The sequence below is a fragment of the Bolinopsis microptera genome, chromosome 5 (genome assembly GCF_026151205.1).
Source record: "Bolinopsis microptera isolate Bmic1 chromosome 5, MBARI_Bmic_1.0, whole genome shotgun sequence".
In the NCBI taxonomy this organism is placed as follows: domain Eukaryota; kingdom Metazoa; phylum Ctenophora; class Tentaculata; order Lobata; family Bolinopsidae; genus Bolinopsis; species Bolinopsis microptera.
Window position 1 is genome coordinate 18,965,771 of NC_087076.1, and position 18,150 is coordinate 18,983,920.

General features: G+C 38.6%; 1 protein-coding gene across 1 annotated transcript in view; it reads left to right on the forward strand.

Moving 5' to 3' along the window:
* The window catches only part of LOC134815920 (uncharacterized), a 20,982-nt gene continuing 2,832 nt past the window's right edge, over window positions 1–18,150 (forward strand). Inside the window, exons 1-18 of the mRNA XM_063824528.1 lie at window positions 1–214; window positions 383–550; window positions 751–886; window positions 1,028–1,182; window positions 1,304–1,452; window positions 1,589–1,757; window positions 1,959–2,110; window positions 2,282–2,450; window positions 2,660–2,789; window positions 3,040–3,224; window positions 3,384–3,550; window positions 3,737–3,872; window positions 4,080–4,203; window positions 4,703–4,809; window positions 4,995–5,058; window positions 5,881–6,010; window positions 6,194–6,297; window positions 17,981–18,093. Coding sequence (XP_063680598.1) covers window positions 163–214; window positions 383–550; window positions 751–886; window positions 1,028–1,182; window positions 1,304–1,452; window positions 1,589–1,757; window positions 1,959–2,110; window positions 2,282–2,450; window positions 2,660–2,789; window positions 3,040–3,224; window positions 3,384–3,550; window positions 3,737–3,872; window positions 4,080–4,203; window positions 4,703–4,809; window positions 4,995–5,058; window positions 5,881–6,010; window positions 6,194–6,297; window positions 17,981–18,093 — 2,410 coding nt within the window. The 5' untranslated portion in view covers window positions 1–162. The remainder of the gene's footprint in view (window positions 215–382; window positions 551–750; window positions 887–1,027; window positions 1,183–1,303; window positions 1,453–1,588; window positions 1,758–1,958; window positions 2,111–2,281; window positions 2,451–2,659; window positions 2,790–3,039; window positions 3,225–3,383; window positions 3,551–3,736; window positions 3,873–4,079; window positions 4,204–4,702; window positions 4,810–4,994; window positions 5,059–5,880; window positions 6,011–6,193; window positions 6,298–17,980; window positions 18,094–18,150) is intronic.

Genomic DNA, 18,150 nt, shown 5'->3' on the forward strand with positions numbered 1-18,150 from the left:
ACATTTACACTGATCACCTCAATATAAATTTCTTAAAGCTCTACAAGCTTGTTGGAACTTTATTTGTCGTTCTGGTTATTTTAAATCTAGAGTCGATAAGTTATGGGCAAATAAAACCCCAGTATTTGATTGAAATCGTTTCATTTCTGATTCGCATTTGTAATGGCGTCCCATCATATTGTTATTCTCTCGATTTTCTCATTCTTGTCAGTTTGTAAGTATAACTTGATGGCCAGTTTTAAAATCCATTCACCTTCTCTGGTAGTTATTGTCTAGTGCTGTCCCAAACATGCGTTTGATGAGAACAACTGCCAGCCCCTAATTTTGCAGTTCTGTCCCAGCAAATGCACGTATAGTACACTAACGACCCCTTATTTTCCAGTGCTGACCGAGGAATCGTGCGATACAGGACACTTCTTTACGGCAGGTAAATGTGAGCCCTGTCCCATTGGAGAGTACAACAGCAAAAGAGGACAATCTGCATGCACAGCGTGCCCCGATAAGAAAACTACTTTAGCCAGTGGGAGATCCTCAGTCCAGGACTGCTACCGTGAGTTCTGCCGTTTTTCGCTTAAAGACCACTTTTGAAATTTATCTACAGTCACTCTCTCTCTCTCTCTCTCTCTCTCTCTCTCTCTCTCTCTCTCTGTACAGTCACACTAAGTACTGCAACTCGTAATTGGTCGTTAACCAATATTGGTTTCTTAACAGAAATGGTCACTTTATCTCTCACTGTCAGCTTTTTTTCAGAGATTGACTATTCGCCATACGCCTTTGGCGGCGTGGGTACTGAATTCACTGTCTCGTGCACAGTGGACACATTTTACGCTGTCAAGAATCGCTTTTGGGTATTTGACGGCAAGAAATTGGAGGCATCTGAAGACAAGTAAGACAACTAAATTGTTTGAATTGTATTTTTATTTTACTCACTTTCCCCATACCTGATACGATTGATTGTAGTGTTTTGATTGTAGTGTTTTTTATTATCATGAAATTTCATTTCGATTACAACTCTATACTTTCTCAGATTCACGATCACTAAAGGGGAGACCAACGAGGGATCGGATTTTGTAACCCTGAAAATGACCGGGTTACAAACAGATCAGAACGATAAGAAAATGCAATGTACCTTCGAAACTAACTACGGCACTATAACTAAAGAAACTACACTCAAAGTCCTGCGTAAGAGGCGTTTTCAATTAGTTCGCGAATCCAAATGATATCCTTAGCTAAGGTATTGTAGACATTTCTATCGTGTTCAGCGTCAGAGAAAATATAAATAAAAATTCGTTTTATTTTTCAGAGTTCAAGACCCATCCTCAGGCTGTGACAGCAAACCCAAACGAAAATATTACCCTCTCTTGTTCTGCACAAATACCGGTTGTATCTAAAATGGTTGCAGGGTGGGAAAAGGGCGATGGAAATGTTGACCCTCAAATGGTTGCGACAACGGTTTGACACTAGCAGTGACCCTTTTCATTACAAAACAATTTTATATGATGAATTGAAATGATTAATGAAAGTTATAGAATACCATATTTTTGCCTTTTTAATTCATGGCTCCACATAGAATAACTTTTAATCGCAGACGAATGACACGGCAATTGAGGGCTCAGAAGACAAACTCGGTATCAGCACGCTGCAAGTATTTGGTACCAAGGCGACTCAGTCAGGGGTCTACAAATGTATTTTCTACTACATTGTCGGCGAGAAAACATATCCAGTAGAATCCAACACAGCTTTCGTCGTTATTCAAGGTTTGTCATTTGCACCATCAATTAAAATATCTTGTCAACTCTCGTTTCACAAAGCAAATAAAAAATTACCGAGTATTCGACTGTTTAAATACATTCTTAGTCGTCATGACTACACACGAGTTATAATGTGAATTAGTATTTGGAAACTATTGCAAGAAATAAGGGTTGAACTGGTCGATTTAATCTGTTGCTCTTGTCCAGGTCTTGTGAGCTGGCCAAGTGCCTTCCAAGCGGTCGATGGAACTGAACTGGTTATCGAATGTGTTATGGCTAGTTACGAGGACGCACCTCCATCTAAAGCTTATCTTATGTTGAATGATAAAAGCATCCCTACAAAATCGCTGGATTACGAGGTTAACAGATAGCAATTTAATTGTTTCTTTCGATTTTATCTCTATTAGTTATTGTTTACTCATTATATATTTTTAAAACTAAATGCATAATGCTGGCATTTGTTTTATTGAATGGTGTGTTACTATCAACACCCATGCAAAATGTGACTCTAATTTCACTTATCTCAACAGCTCAAAGTGGATACCCCATCGGGTCTAGGCTTCGCAAGGACGACGGTGACGCTGACCTACCACAAAGTTTCAGTTGCTTTCGAGGGAAACTTTGTGTGCGGTGGAAATTATGACAAGCCAGTAGCCAATACCGTATATCTCTCAAAACCTTCAGCTGTCACTATTTTGTGTGAGTTGTTATTTAAGCTACGGAAAGTCGTTATTGAACCTAATTTGATAGATATTATATTGACATCAAACTAATTATATTTGACGCGATAATACTACTTCCCACCTTATTCTAGTGCACTTTGCTAAATTTCGTAATCGTTGTGAAGATTTCCGTCTAGTGATAGTGTTTGCAGATCTTTTCTCAAAACTTGACCAAACCGTTTCCAGATCTGCGACACCCCCAGCATAACCAGGACCTATACATACTGGAGGGTGGAGTGTTTACTCTCCGCTGTGAATACCTCACTCCGCCCGATCCTGTGATAAAGTGGTACAGGAAGAAAAGTGGAGGAGATTGGTAGGTTTTAGAATAGCAGCTGCGAAAAGTCATTTTAGCAGTCACAAACAGTCATTCAGGGGCCAGGATATTTTACCCTATATTTTGAGTTGCAGTAACCTCGTCACTCGTGCCCCAAAGAATTAGGTCCCAGAACTTCGTGTCCTAGTAACCGTGAGCTGCTATCAGAAATTTCACTGAGATAAGAGCTAAAAGATAACTCCAACCCTACTATACCTTATTTAGAGTGTACTGCATTGTTTTCTTTCAGGGAAGAAAAGAAAGACGCTGTAACCACCACGACACAAGTCGGACTTTGGAAAACGAACGAGATGGTCCAGAATGGCGTGTCGGTAAAGGACGAGGCGGAGTACAAGTGCACTGTAGTTTACTCTGAATCGGGTACCTTCAAGGGAGGTTCTGTTGACTCAAAGAAATGGAACATCAATATAATCGGTTAGTTTAGCATTTTGACAACAGTTTCATAACAGCTCGTACTTTTTTCTGAAATAGGAATAGAAGTTAATGGGTAAATAATCTCCCGACAGCTACTCAGTCGATTGGTTATTTTTATCAATCCTCTCTAATGGAGTGTCATCAATCTTTCCTTCGCAGGATTGGAAAGTTTTACGGTATCATCTAAAGCAGTGAAGATAGGTCAAAGTGCTGCCTTCACATGTGTGACTGCTGTTGCTCCAAGTCCCACCACTCACATCTACAATAACGGCCACACTATTAACGGAGCCGCAGGTTATCCTGGCAAGCAGATTAGTGCCGATTATGTGAGTTTTAATTTTTATCTCAATCCATAAATGGGTAAAATGGGTATCATTTCTGAATATATTTGCTATATATTTTTGATAGTTTTAAATAGTTTTATCCCTGTCAAGATGCTGTTGGCATGTTGCCAGTGGAATACTAGGACCTTAAAGTAAATATCTAAATATCTAAATAATATTTTCTTCCAGTATGAAACTGTGCACGATATAAAGTCAGCCACGTGGAAGGATGATGCCATGTATGGTTGCAGGGCTTCCTACTCCAGCAAAGCTCAGCTCATATACGGAGAAACTAGCTTAATGAGGAAATCCCTCACAGTTTACCGTGAGTTCCGAGTTTTACTTTAGATTGCCGTGAATTGTGATGTGTAACAAAGTTTATTTCTCAACAATCGTGTATCGTCATCTGATGCATATGGATAAGTTTATTACGTTCTTTGTATTTTGTATTTATTTTGGATATGCGTAAACTTTGTAGACATTATTATATTCCCGCATTTCTTGTTGACTGGCATCTCAAATAAACTTTTAGGTAAGTGCAGCGCCTTAGCCACGCCTGATGGAGGACAGATTAAGATTGACGAGTCAGGCGCATCTGGCGAGAAAGCCACTCTGTCTTGTGGCAACAACTACATTCGGTCTCAAAATTACTCCTCGTAAGTTATCATAATCATCAGGCGACAGGCAGAGGTAACATGTAAGTGCAGTTGGTACGGAATTGCACTATTCGCCTAATATCACACTTTTCCGCACCAGTGGCCAATATTCGTTCTTATCTGTCAGATTTGTGCGCTCAGTGCCTATGTACAATGAAAATCTGAAAAAACACATGTACATCAATTTTTCCTCAAAAAAGTCTTCCTATTGTCACTTAAGTTTTGATAGTATATTTTGCAGGCATTTTAACTTGTTCACACACAGTGTTGGAAATATTACCGCACCTACATGTTGCCTCTGTCACCAGGTCAAAGCACTCGTGGCCTCGTCCAATTTCCACTAAATTGTAACATTCAATGCTGCAGATACAACACGTACAGTACACTCGTGGCCTCGTCCAATTTCCACTAAATTGTAACATTAAATGCTGCAGATATAACACGTACACACTCGTGGCCTCGTCCAATTTCCACTAAATTTTAACATTAAATGCTGCAGATACAACACGTACACATGTAACGGAGAGACGGGACTTTGGACCAGTGAAAAGTACTCGGAGTTACAGAACAAGACCAACATGGTTCCAGCTATTGACACTTGCATGTGTAAGCTATTCTCTCCACTTTTTATTTTATATTTGTTCCTTCAAACATATGTATTCATCTTGACTAAATTGGCATTTTAGAAGTTTAACATAAGCATAGTTGAATTACTGCAGCTTTCAATTTTCGAACCCAAAAATGCTGTTGTATCGTTCCATTTACTTTTATATAAATTAATTTTGTTTCAGTTAAGACGAAACCCGCCTTCTACAATATCCAATTTCTGCTCAGCTTCGCTTCCGAAACAATCATGTAAGGAAACTAGAACTAACTTATCGGACTTTATTTGATCGGTCATCGGACATTAATTGGACGCTGCCAACATGTAACTCTTCAATAAATTACGTAATTCGTGTCAAAAAAAGTTCAGAAATTATAGATATGAGTCTTGAACGTAGATTTCCTGAAAGTTTCGTTAAATCAACCCCTAATTCTATCATTCAAAAATGTAGTGTTAAATGTGGTATCTCAAGAAACGATCCTTAACGAACTTGAAGTCTATAATTCGTTCGTTCGTTTGGTTGTAATCCACTTATCTCATGTTGTTCGGCTATGTGTGTATGTAATCTTAATAGAAGCTAGAACTGATTAAGACAAATGATCTTTAAAATTTGGTGTCTAGCTCCCCTCAGACTCCCCTCAGACTCCATTGTAAGTTAAAACAATTCGAAACTATGTGGAGAAACAAGAGGCTTTCGTGGCGTCCCAGTATGCAGTAATTCGTACGCTGTATTAACCACATAACACAATTGATACACGACTAATAAGTGATCACATTCCTTATCTTACTTTATTTGAACGGATATTAATTGGACACTGGAGACCCTAACGGTCATTTTAATGTCCGTTCAAATAAAGTCCGACAAGGTAGTTAAATTAAATATATTAAATGAATACCTGCGTCCTTCAAGCGTTCCTTTTAATGTCCGATCAAATAACATCCGATAAGGTAACTCATTTCTTTCCCCTTATTTATGTACGAAAATCAAAAATCATTTATCTAGTCCCTTCTCAGACCCGTCTAAATTGTAAGCTTTAGTTTTATTCCTCCTCTTCTAGTCTGTTCCTTTTTAGGTGCAAGAATGCAGCTGAGGTTAACGATGTGAAGACCTCAATGGACGCTTACTTTGCACAGTTTGCCGATAGATTTACATGCAAGCGACAGTCCTCGTGCTTCATTATATTCAACGAGTGCTATGAAGACGTCAGTTTGTTTTTATACATTTTTAAAAATAGTTTTTCATTGTTTTTTATTTGATTTCACAAACTTTTACAATTGATTCGTGTGAATTTTATTATAAATTATCCAATTGATTATGAGTATGCATAATCCAGATCCATTGGATGTACAATTTTCAAAATGTTCACATAACCATCATTGCTTCAGACTGGATATGGTTACTATCTACAAATGAGATTTGAAGTTTCTACCAAAGTTGAAACCTCTATCTGGCTGACACAAATCGATGGAGAAGTCAGGAGCGTCATAACGTATGTTTAACTTTAACTTACTTATTCTAGTCACTTATAATGACTAGCAGGTAACAGGACATCTGTCCGACAGCACATTTTTTGTGTTTGAAGTGATATCTCAAATTTGGCACATATAAATTCACCCAAACTTGCACAAATTATTTGTCTTAAAGCTATCTTACTATCTAGAAAGTTTCTAGACAATCGTATTGTTGGATCTCCAGATATGTTCCTTGGAAACACTGCAAACCACCGAATATTTTTTGTGTTTGAGGTGATATCTCAAATTTGGCACATAGAAACTCGCTTAAACTTACACAGATTATCCGTCCTATAACCATCATACTTTATGGAAAGTTTCAAGAAAATCGTACGGTAGGAAAATCGTCCCAATAACCTATTTTCTGAGTCGGACAGATGTCGCTGTCGGACAGATCACAGATGTCGCCCAATCTCAGCTGGTTAGGTTGGTGTGTAAAGAATATGCGATAAATTGTACGTATGCTGCCCACTTCCCAGCCTCATGGAGCTAGCTTTATGAGGCTGGTCAACAAACTAGCAGGACATTAAGAAAATGTAAAACATGCCCCGTCAATAGGTGATCTAAGAAGCATAATCTTATGATCGGGCGACATCTGTCCTGCTGGCATGACTAATGACTATGAGCATTTTTGAGAGTCCCGACGAAAATGCCAAATTCTCACTCTCACTGAGAAAAGTTTCCAGGAGAGGTGAAAAAAAAACTCATTCTCAAAAATAGATTTTGAGTATTTTTGGACCACATTGCACTGATATGAAGAATGATTTGGTATATCACTATTTTTGAGTGGACAATTTTTGGGAAAATGAGAAATCGATGCTGAATTTCTCAGATTCAAAAATAATTTCTGAGAAAGTGAGAAATCCGCATGTTGATTTCTCAGATTCAAAAATGTTTTTAGAGTGGACAATTTTTGAGAAAATGAGAAATCGATACTGAATTTCTCAGATTCAAAAATAATTTTTCATGATCCCCCCCCCCCCCCCCCCCCCCTATCTACACAGCAGTATCATGTGACTAAGTTTATCACGTTCTCTAGAGTAGCTGGAACCCGTCTAACTCTAAAGTGGTATCAAGAGACAACGATTATTTTGTGATCTCTTTATTTCTTCATACGGTTTGATGTCGTTGTGTCAGTAAAATGGCAACATTATACCGTCTCGCTTTATCTATAATATATAGCATATAGTAATATAGTAAGATAGTGAGACGTTAATGAGCACAGATAGTAGCCGGCTAGTGACCACATGATACTAGCCAATCTTAATTTGACGTATTGGACGACCAAGAGGGAGCTTTTCAATTAGCTGGCTAGTGACCACTTTTGAATCATGACATGTTTATGCTGTGTGCCACTTTTAGTCTATGATCGATGTGTCTGTTCGGTTAAGACAAATTTATAAGATTTATTTTCCGTATAATATGATAATTTTAAGAATTCTAATTAATTTATCAATTCAGTGCGTAACACGAACAAACAAATGAGACAAGCATATCACTAATTATAAGAACAATACTATTGGTTTACTGAAAAATTAAAGATATAGATAAAATCAAGAACGGGTGTAATATCAAATATGTCTAAAAAAGATAAAGCAGACAGGGTTTGGTCCAAATGCTAGTAACTAGCTCCATCGTTTGCTCCGATGACATCCGCTGTTTCGTATCCGGGCATCAAGTTAACCTACTGGTCTTGCGGAGGAGAAAGCGTCGTTGTACTGATATAGATCATCGTAGACTACACCACTTTGGACAGTGAACCCAGTCCCTTTGTAGTTAGCGTCTGTGTATATTTCCCAGTCTCCGTCTGCTACTAGGCTCGACACGATATCGTTCCACTTCATTCCTAAAAAAGGTGTTGGTCCAGTCAGAGTTTTTGACTTGCCACCCCGGTTGCCGTGCTCGTACAAGGTGAGCGAAGCAGTCCAGGCGGTGGAGAGTAAAGCGAGAAGAGAGAGGGTGTGAAGCATCTTTGAGAAGTTGCTTGATAGAAATGATGCCTGTGTTTGTCTTGAGCTCTAGTTAAGTAAACATTATCGCGCTGATAATCTTACTTGATAATGTGCAACATGGAAAGGTGTCTTGACGATGTGCTTTATCATCTCCCTTCGATAAGGAGCATAGTCATTAGTCACTAGTCACTAGTCAGTAGTCACTAGTCACTAGTCAGATGTTAATGTGCTTATCGCGGGCTATAATTCTAATACCCAATCACCGGGTTAAAGTTGTATTAAGTATTAAGTCTCACATTTCTTGTGCTTTTAGCCTTTATCCAATGCTGTACAGGTGTAAAATGTACCGTACTCAATTGTTAGTTAGCAGAACTGCAGACTTAGCGGAGAGATAAAAGACTAACGTAGTAACTCGTACTCCGTTTTATAGATCTAGATTGTAGAATACGCTATATAAATATCTACCACATACCACACTTTATATTATCACAAACGACTAGTAACCGAGTACCGGTCTAGAGATTTGGCTGCTGAACCGGAAACAGTAGGATATCAATCTATTTTCCTGTAAGCTGGACCAGAACTGAGTGGCAAACAGGAAAATTAAAACTATACTGAAAGGTTCTGGAATTTCTAACCGCTGGTTGCTATATGTTAGAAAATTTGTATCTGCCATTGAACCCTGTGATACTATTATGAGGACCCGGCAATAGCCGTTGGATTACAAGCAGAAATTATTTGTCAAACTAGAGTACGCTACCGGGACTCTAGTTCGGCATGAGTCTTCGGATAGACTGCAAAAGAACCACAATTGGCACATTTATATGTGATTTAAGAAGTACCATATGCCTTTTCAGTTATTGGCGAAAAACTGATTTTCGGTTTCATAAAATCATGAACAAATATGGGTAAATTGCAGGCTTATATGCAGCGCCATTATCAGATTATCTTCAATTGTGTCATAGAGTCTGAGGTTAGCTGATCACCAACTTGTAGTGATCAACTGTCTCAATCAGCTCCCGTTAAGATTACATTTACAAAGTTTATCACGACCTGGGGGGGGGGGGGGGGGGGGGGGGGGTGGGGGGGTTTCCAGGAGAGGTGAAAAAAAACTCATTCTCAAAAATAAATTTTGAGTATTTTTGGACCACATTGCACTGATATGAAGAATGATTTGGTATATCACTATTTTTGAGTGGACAATTTTTGGGAAAATGAGGAATCCATGCTGTATTTCTCAGATTCAAAAATAATTTTTGAGACATTTTTGTGAATTCCCGGTGAAAATGATCAAATTCTCAGATTCAAAAATTCTCAAAAATACTCATGTCCCCCCCGCCCCCTCCCCCTATCTACACAGCAGTATTAAGTTTAACACGTTCTCTAGATAGAAGTAGCTGGAGTAGCTGGAACCCGTCTAACTCTAAAGTGGTATCAAGAGACAACGATTATTTTGTAATTTCTTTATTTCTTCATACGGTTTTTGCCGGAAATCTCGTAAAATTGATGTCGTGGTGTCAGTAAAATTGCAACATTATACCGTCTCGCTTTATCTATAATATATAGCAATATAGTAATATAGTAAGATAGTGAGACGTTAATGAGCACAGATAGTAGCCGGCTAGTGACCACATGGTACTAGCCAGTCTTAATTTGACGTATTGGACGACCAAGAGGGAGCTTTTCAAGTAGCTGGCTAGTGACCACTTTTGAATCATGACATGTTTATGCTGTGTGCCACTTTTAGTCTATGATCGATGTGTCTGTTCGGTTAAGACAAATTTATAAGATTTATTTTCCGTATAATATGATAATTTTAAGAATTCTAATTAATTTATCAATTCAGTGCGTAACACGAACAAACAAATGAGACAAGCATATCACTAATTATAAGAACAATACTATTGGTTTACTGACAAATTAAAGATATAGATAAAATCAAGAACGGGTGTAATATCAAATATGTCTAAAAAAGATAAAGCAGACAGGGTTTGGTCCAAATGCTAGTAACTAGCTCCATCGTTTGCTCCGATGACATCCGCTGTTTCGTATCCGGGCATCAAGTTAACCTACTGGTCTTGCGGAGGAGAAAGCGTCGTTGTACTGATATAGATCATCGTAGACTACACCACTTTGGACAGTGAACCCAGTCCCTTTGTAGTTAGCGTCTGTGTATATTTGCCAGTCTCCGTCTGCTACTAGGCTCGACACGATATCGTTCCACTTCATTCCGAGAAAAGGTGTTGGTCCAGTCAGAGTTGTTGACTTGCCACCCCGGTTGCCGTGCTCGTACAAGGTGAGCGAAGCAGTCCAGGCGGTGGAGAGTAAAGCGAGAAGAGAGAGGGTGTGAAGCATCTTTGTTGCTTGATAGAAATGATGCCTGTGTTTGTCTTGAGCTCTAGTTAAGTAAACATTATCGCGCTGATAATCTTACTTGATAATGTGCAACATGGAAAGGTGTCTTGACGATGTGCTTTATCATCTCCCTTCGATAAGGAGCATAGTCATTAGTCACTAGTCAGTAGTCACTAGTCACTAGTCACTAGTCAGATGTTAATGTGCTTATCGCGGGCTATAATTCTAATACCCAATCACCGGGTTAAAGTTGTATTAAGTATTAAGTCTCACATTTCTTGTGCTTTTAACCTCTATCCAATGCTGTACAGGTGTAAAATTTACCGTACTCTATTGTTAGTTAGCAGAACTGCAGACTTAGCGGAGAGATAAAAGACTAACGTAGTAACTCGTACTCCGTTTTATAGATCTAGATTGTAGAATACGCTATATAAATATCTACCACATACCACACTTTATATTATCACAAACGACTAGTAACCGAGTACCGGTCTAGAGATTTGGCTGCTGAACCGGAAACAGTAGGATATCAATCTATTTTCCTGTAAGCTGGACCAGAACTGAGTGGCAAACAGGAAAATTAAAACTATACTGAAAGGTTCTGGAATTTCTAACCGCTGGTTGCTATATGTTAGAAAATTTGTATCTGCCATTGAACCCTGTGATACTATTATGAGGACCCGGCAATAGCCGTTGGATTACAAGCAGAAATTATTTGTCAAACTAGAGTACGCTACCGGGACTCTAGTTCGGCATGAGTCTTCGGATAGACTGCAAAAGAACCACAATTGGCACATTTATATGTGATTTAAGAAGTACCATATGCCTTTTCAGTTATTGGCGAAAAACTGATTTTCGGTTTCATAAAATCATGAACAAATATGGGTAAATTGCAGGCTTATATGCAGCGCCATTATCAGATTATCTTCAATTGTGTTATAGAGTCTAAGGTTAGCTGATCACCAACTTGTAGTGATCAACTGTCTCAATCAGCTCCCGTTAAGATTACATTTACAAAGTTTATCACGACCTGGGGGGGGGGGGGGGGGGGGGGGGTGGGGGGGTTTCCAGGAGAGGTGAAAAAAAACTCATTCTCAAAAATAAATTTTGAGTATTTTTGGACCACATTGCACTGATATGAAGAATGATTTGGTATATCACTATTTTTGAGTGGACAATTTTTGGGAAAATGAGAAATCCATGCTGTATTTCTCAGATTCAAAAATAATTTTTGAGACATTTTTGTGAATTCCCGGTGAAAATGATCAAATTCTCAGATTCAAAAATTCTCAAAAATACTCATGACCCCCCCGCCCCCTCCCCCTATCTACACAGCAGTATTAAGTTTAACACGTTCTCTAGATAGAAGTAGCTGGAGTAGCTGGAACCCGTCTAACTCTAAAGTGGTATCAAGAGACAACGATTATTTTGTGATTTCTTTATTTCTTCATACGGTTTTTGCCGGAAATCTCGTAAAATTGATGTCGTGGTGTCAGTAAAATTGCAACATTATACCGTCTCGCTTTATCTATAATATATATCAATATAGTAATATAGTAAGATAGTGAGACGTTAATGAGCACAGATAGTAGCCGGCTAGTGACCACATGGTACTAGCCAATCTTAATTTGACGTATTGGACGACCAAGAGGGAGCTTTTCAAGTAGCTGGCTAGTGACCACTTTTGAATCATGACATGTTTATGCTGTGTGCCACTTTTAGTCTATGATCGATGTGTCTGTTCGGTTAAGACAAATTTATAAGATTTATTTTCCGTACTTATATAATATGATAATTTTAAGAATAATTAATTGATCAATTCAGTGCGTTAGAATGCTAACACGAACAAATGAGACAAGCATATCACTAATTATAAGAAAAATACTATTGGTTTACTGACAAATTAAAGAGATAGATAAAATTAAGAACGGGTGTAAAATATCTAAAAAGATGAAGCAGACAGAGTTTTGGTCCAAATGCTAGCAACTACCTCCATCCTTCCATCGTTTGCTCCGATGACATCCGATATTTCGTATCTGGGCATCAATAGACATTTCCAAAGATCGTGGCTCTAACATTTTGGTCGAATAGAACTAGCTTGATTGGCGAAATTGATTCTGCTGGTTCTTAAGCTAGTGCACACGCCCTGTTGGATCACCTTTTTTTCTGCCCTGTAGTTAGAGTCACCGTATAGCTCCCAGTCACATACTGAAGCGCACACCGATCTAATTTTGTCGTTCCAAGCAAACAAGAACCATTTCTCCTCCGTGTATTCCTTATAGTCTCCTGTGTAATCCAGATTCCCCCATACTTTGAGCAAGGGTACTCTTGCTGAACCTACTGGTCTTGCTGAGGAGAAATCGTCGTTGTAAATACTCAAATCGTCGTAGACTACACCACTTTGGACAGTGAACCCATCCCCTTGGTAGTTCGCGTTTGTGAATATTTCCCAGTCTCCGTCTGCTACTAGGCTCGACACGATATCGTTCCACTCCGTTCCGAAAAAAGGTGTTGGTCCAGTCAGAGTTGTTGACTTGCCACCCCGGTTGCCGTGCTCGTACAAGGTGAGCGAAGCAGTCCAGGCGGTGGAGAGTAAAGCGAGAAGAGAGAGGGTGTGAAGCATCTTTGAGAAGTTGCTTGATAGAAATGATGCCTGTGTTTATCTTGAGCTCTATTTGTATTGAGAAGCCAGGAGTGTTCCACAGAAGCAATATTAAGAGGTGCAAGGATCTCAAGGAACTTTTAATCGAATTCCACAATCAAAAGGTAGTATGTGATTTTCCTTGAGTCACAGCAAAGGTATGTGTTTATTACCTGTAAAATTAGGTTACCTGCAGCCTGCAGGAGTAGGACTATATCAGTATATCAGTATCAGTATATGAATATCCGTATAATATATAGTCCTAGTCCTACAGACTGGTAATCTATTTGTCCAGGTAACACAAATTCCAACTGCTCTGATCTACTTGATTAAAAAAACGTACTACAGTTCCAACTGCTGATGAGTCTTTCTTGAGCTCAATTTGTCTATTTTTATAGACAAAGTGATTTACCTTATCAAATGATGGAGTAGTTAGCTAGTCTCATGATTGAAATACTGAAGTTGGCTAATATCCTGTTCAAAGACACAAGGAAAAATGAAACAGGAAGTTGGGAATGTAGGCAAATTTTCGGCGTCAACGCCATCTTCAGGCTAAAATTGGTACATAGGTATGTTAGTGTACAATTATAAATGGTTCTACTCTAGTAAAAACTTTAAAAACGCTAAATTAAAATTACCCACACTGAGTACAGGTTTCATCAAATGGTATTATCTCAATCACCTTAATAATCCCAGAATGTGTGTTTTCTGTGTGTTTTCTGTGTGTTTTTTGTGTGTTTTTTGTGTGTTTTCTGTGTGTGTGTGTGTGTGTGTGTGTGTGTGTAATTTCCGAGCGGCTTAATCAAGAAAACGGTAAGAGTTACGGGGCTGGTTTTTTTCGGTATAGTGCCTACAAAACTATGAGCTTATGAGGAAGCCAAATGGTAAAGGTTTTTTAAATCGGTCGGTGGTAAGTGGTTGAATTGATGGTTTTGCATCACCATTTTATGTAATACTATAAAGCCCGTGGTTAATAGTATTCTTTGGTAGACAATTTTTATCGCATCAAAAAACATCTGTCACAACAACAAAGTATACAGCCCATTAAAATGTAGAATGCACTGAACACAACGAAAATTACCACAAAACCGACCAAAATGTCGTTTTAACAATATTGCACGTGCACTTTTAACACCGTTACCATGGTTACTATGTAACTTCTTATTTTTCATCTAATTTGCACGTGGGCGGTCGTACAGTGTACAAACCCGGTACCAAGATAATTCTCTGAATTATAATATAGACTAGAAAACCCGTGGTCGCAGGGAGGAACTAATAGTATTCTTTGGCAGTCAGTTTAATTAGCTTCAAAAAGTATTCATCCCCACCGAAGATACAGCCGATTAAAGGATTAAAATATTGCTCCCACTAAACACAACGTAACAAAACCGATAAAAATGCCGTTCGCCAATCTTTACACGTGCACGTGCATGTAAAAACCCTCGTTACTATGGTTACTATGCAACTTCTATTTGTTTATTCTGTTTACCTAATTTGCACGTGGGCGGTCGTACAGCGTACAGTGTGCGTATAAAGATAATTCTCTGAATTATAAGTAAGACTAGAAAACCCGTGGTCACAGGGAGGAAGCTAATAGTATTTTTTGTTAAAGTGTTAATAAGTTTAAATCGCGTCAAAAAATATCCTACACAACCGAACATACAGCCAATTTAAATGTTGCTCGCACTAAACACAACGTAATATCAACAAAACTGATAAAAATGCCGTTTTAACAATCTTTGCACGTGCACATGTGTGTAATAACCCTCGTTACCATGGTTACTACGCAAGTTCATATTTTTCGTCTGATTTGCACGTGGGCGGTCGTACAGTGTACAGTGTACATTGTACAAAGATAATTCTCTGAATTATAATATAGACTAGAAAACCGTGGTCCCAGGGGGGAAACTAATATTGATAGTATTTTTTGTTAGTAAGTTTAAATCGCGTCAATAAAATATCCTACACAACCGAAGATACAGCCAATTAAAATGTTGCTCGTACTAAAAACAGCGTAATATCAACAAAACCGATCAAAATAACGTTAAAACAATCATTGCACGTGCACTTGCGTGTAACAATCCTCGTTACCATGGTAACTACGCAACTTCCTATTTCTCATCTGATCGTACGTACAAAGATAATTCTCTGAATTATAATTATTTAATATAGATATAATACCCCTTAATGAAACCTGTATTCAGTGTGTGTAATTTTAATTTAGCATTTTAACTAGTGTAGAACCATTTATAATTGTATACTAACATATGTACCGATTTTAGCCTGAAGATGACGTTGAAGCCGAAAATGTGCCTACATTCCTAACTTCCTGTTTCATTTGTCCTTGTTTCTTCCAACTGGATATTATCCAACTACCAGTTTTACCTTATGATCAGATTATAATCTAGATTTTTCGTTCCACTTGTTCCGCGGAAGGAGAGAAGTAGTATTGAGAAGCCAGGACTGTTCCGCAGAAGCAATATTAAGAGGAGTTAGCAGAATTGTAGACTTAGTGGAGAGATAAAAGACAATCGTGATAACTCGTGATAACTACTCCGTTTTATACTTATAGATCTAGATTGTAGAGTACGCTCTATAAAAGTATAAATATTAAATATCTACCACATACCACACTTTATATTATCACAAACGACTAGTAACCGAGTACCGGTCTAGAGATTTGGCTGCTGAACCGGAAACATGACAGTAAGATATCAATATATTTTCCTGTAAGCTAGACCAGAACTGAGTGGTAAACAGGACAATTAAAACTATACTGAAAGGTTCTGGAATTTCTAACCGCTGGTTGCTAGATTAGGGGCCTGTCATGATATCATGGATCGCTTAGATTCCACCAGGATCTGGTAGTTACTTACTTGGGTTACTTGGGTTGGGTTCCGAGCTACAGTGCTACCAGGCCAAGAATGTCTTGCATCTCCACCGCCAATCTAGTCCTCATAATTCTGCGGCCTCTATGTATCGTTATCTCGCACAACTCCGTAAGACGTCACGTGATTTTGAGCCTGAGCCTTGAGGGCACGTAACTGTTACGTCACCAGAGCTTGTTCTTCGTTTCCCGCTAATTGGACCAGATGTGTTCCTGATCATCATAAGCATGAATCATCAATCAAGAGACAGGAGTGGCAAGATCAAAAGGAAATCGCGGCACGTGCAGAATCGCGATTTTCCCACTCCCTGCGACAAATCGCGATTTTTGACGTTTGCCGAGATAGACAAACAGATCTTCGCGACAAATTGCGATTATTCCAGTTCTCTGAGGACCAAATTTGCGCATTCTCCTTTAAATCCGAGGGCAAAATATCACGTTCTTTATAATTATATTGAACTTATCACATCCACAGCCTTTCGAATGTAGCTGTACGGACCGAAAAAGTATTTTCGGCTCATAATGCTCAGGGAAGCATGAAACATAAACAAAAGTAGTTTCCAGAAAAACTTTGAAAATAATTTCGATTTAGAAAATTTTCGGTCCGAGTCAATCTCGATAGGTACAAGAAAAGTGCCTCAATATGTAAGTTACACTCCTTGTTTCTATATAAACATAACTTTTATAATAATTCTTACGTAATAATTATAATAATTTTCTATTATCACTAGAAGCCGCACAGAGCTACTATCTACACACAAACCAACTAGTAATTTTTATTACCCTAATCCTATGAACCAGTTCATCCCTAATTCATAATTCGTGTAACAACATCATGAAGAAGAGTCTGTTTAGATCTTAATACTTAAGATTATTAATGTAGATGCTATTTTTTGACTAACGAGCCTGTCGCTCCCTAATCTATCTATACTCACAAGCTAGTTAACGAATTTATGACATCTAACTTAGCTATATATTATTAGTAATGGTCATCAAAATAAGTTTATAACAATGTCGATATTTTGGTAAATTTCTAGCTTCTGTCAGAAAATAAATTTACGGTTTCTATAATAGGGAGTGATTAGATATAAACTACAGTACAGCTGTACTTACACCCACATTCACAAGCATGCAAGCTCACCTGGTCCAATTAGCGGGAAATGGAGAACAAGCTCTGGTGACGTCACAGTTACGTGCCCTCAGGCTCATAATCACGTGACCTCAGACCCAATCAATTGGGTTCTGGCCTGGTCAGCCCCCTGTCACCCGATCTTGAGGTGACGTACGACACCTCGTTAACCCAATCAATGTCTGGAAGGCTGCAAATTTTCACATGCCCAACTCACAAGGGTCTTACGGAGTTGTGCGAGTTAACGATACATAGAGGCTGCAGAATTATGAGGACTACCAGATCCTGGTGGAACCTAAGCGATCCCTGATATCATGACAGGCCCTATTGCTAGATGTCAGAAAATTTGTTATCTGCCATTGAACCCTGTGATACTATGATGAGGACCCGGCAATAGCCGTTGGATTACAAGCAGAAATTATTTGTCGAACTAGAGTACGCTACCTGGACTCCAGTTCGACACGTACCGAAGTTCGACAGGGGTGACATCTGGCGAACTTAAATTGTCAAACTATATTGCGTGTCGAACTAGAGTACGTAAATCCATATACGCTCTACTGAAACTTTGGTCTGCTTTTAAATTAGTCGCCGAAAAATTTAGCCTCAATAAGTTTGGGTTACAACAATTTTTGTCAAAATTATAACTAAATTTATGGAAGACTAAATTTTTCGTTCTAACGGTAACCATCATCCACAGGGACTCAAACTTCGTGGTAAACGAAGTCACACTGAAGACGCCTGCTATATCAGCTACTGTTGGACTAGCTACTTGTTCTAACGGATCAATTCCTCACAGCAGTATTGAATGCGGTAAGTGTACTGAAATCTTCTGTTCCTCTGCTGTGAATAAACTGGGGGCCTAATGTT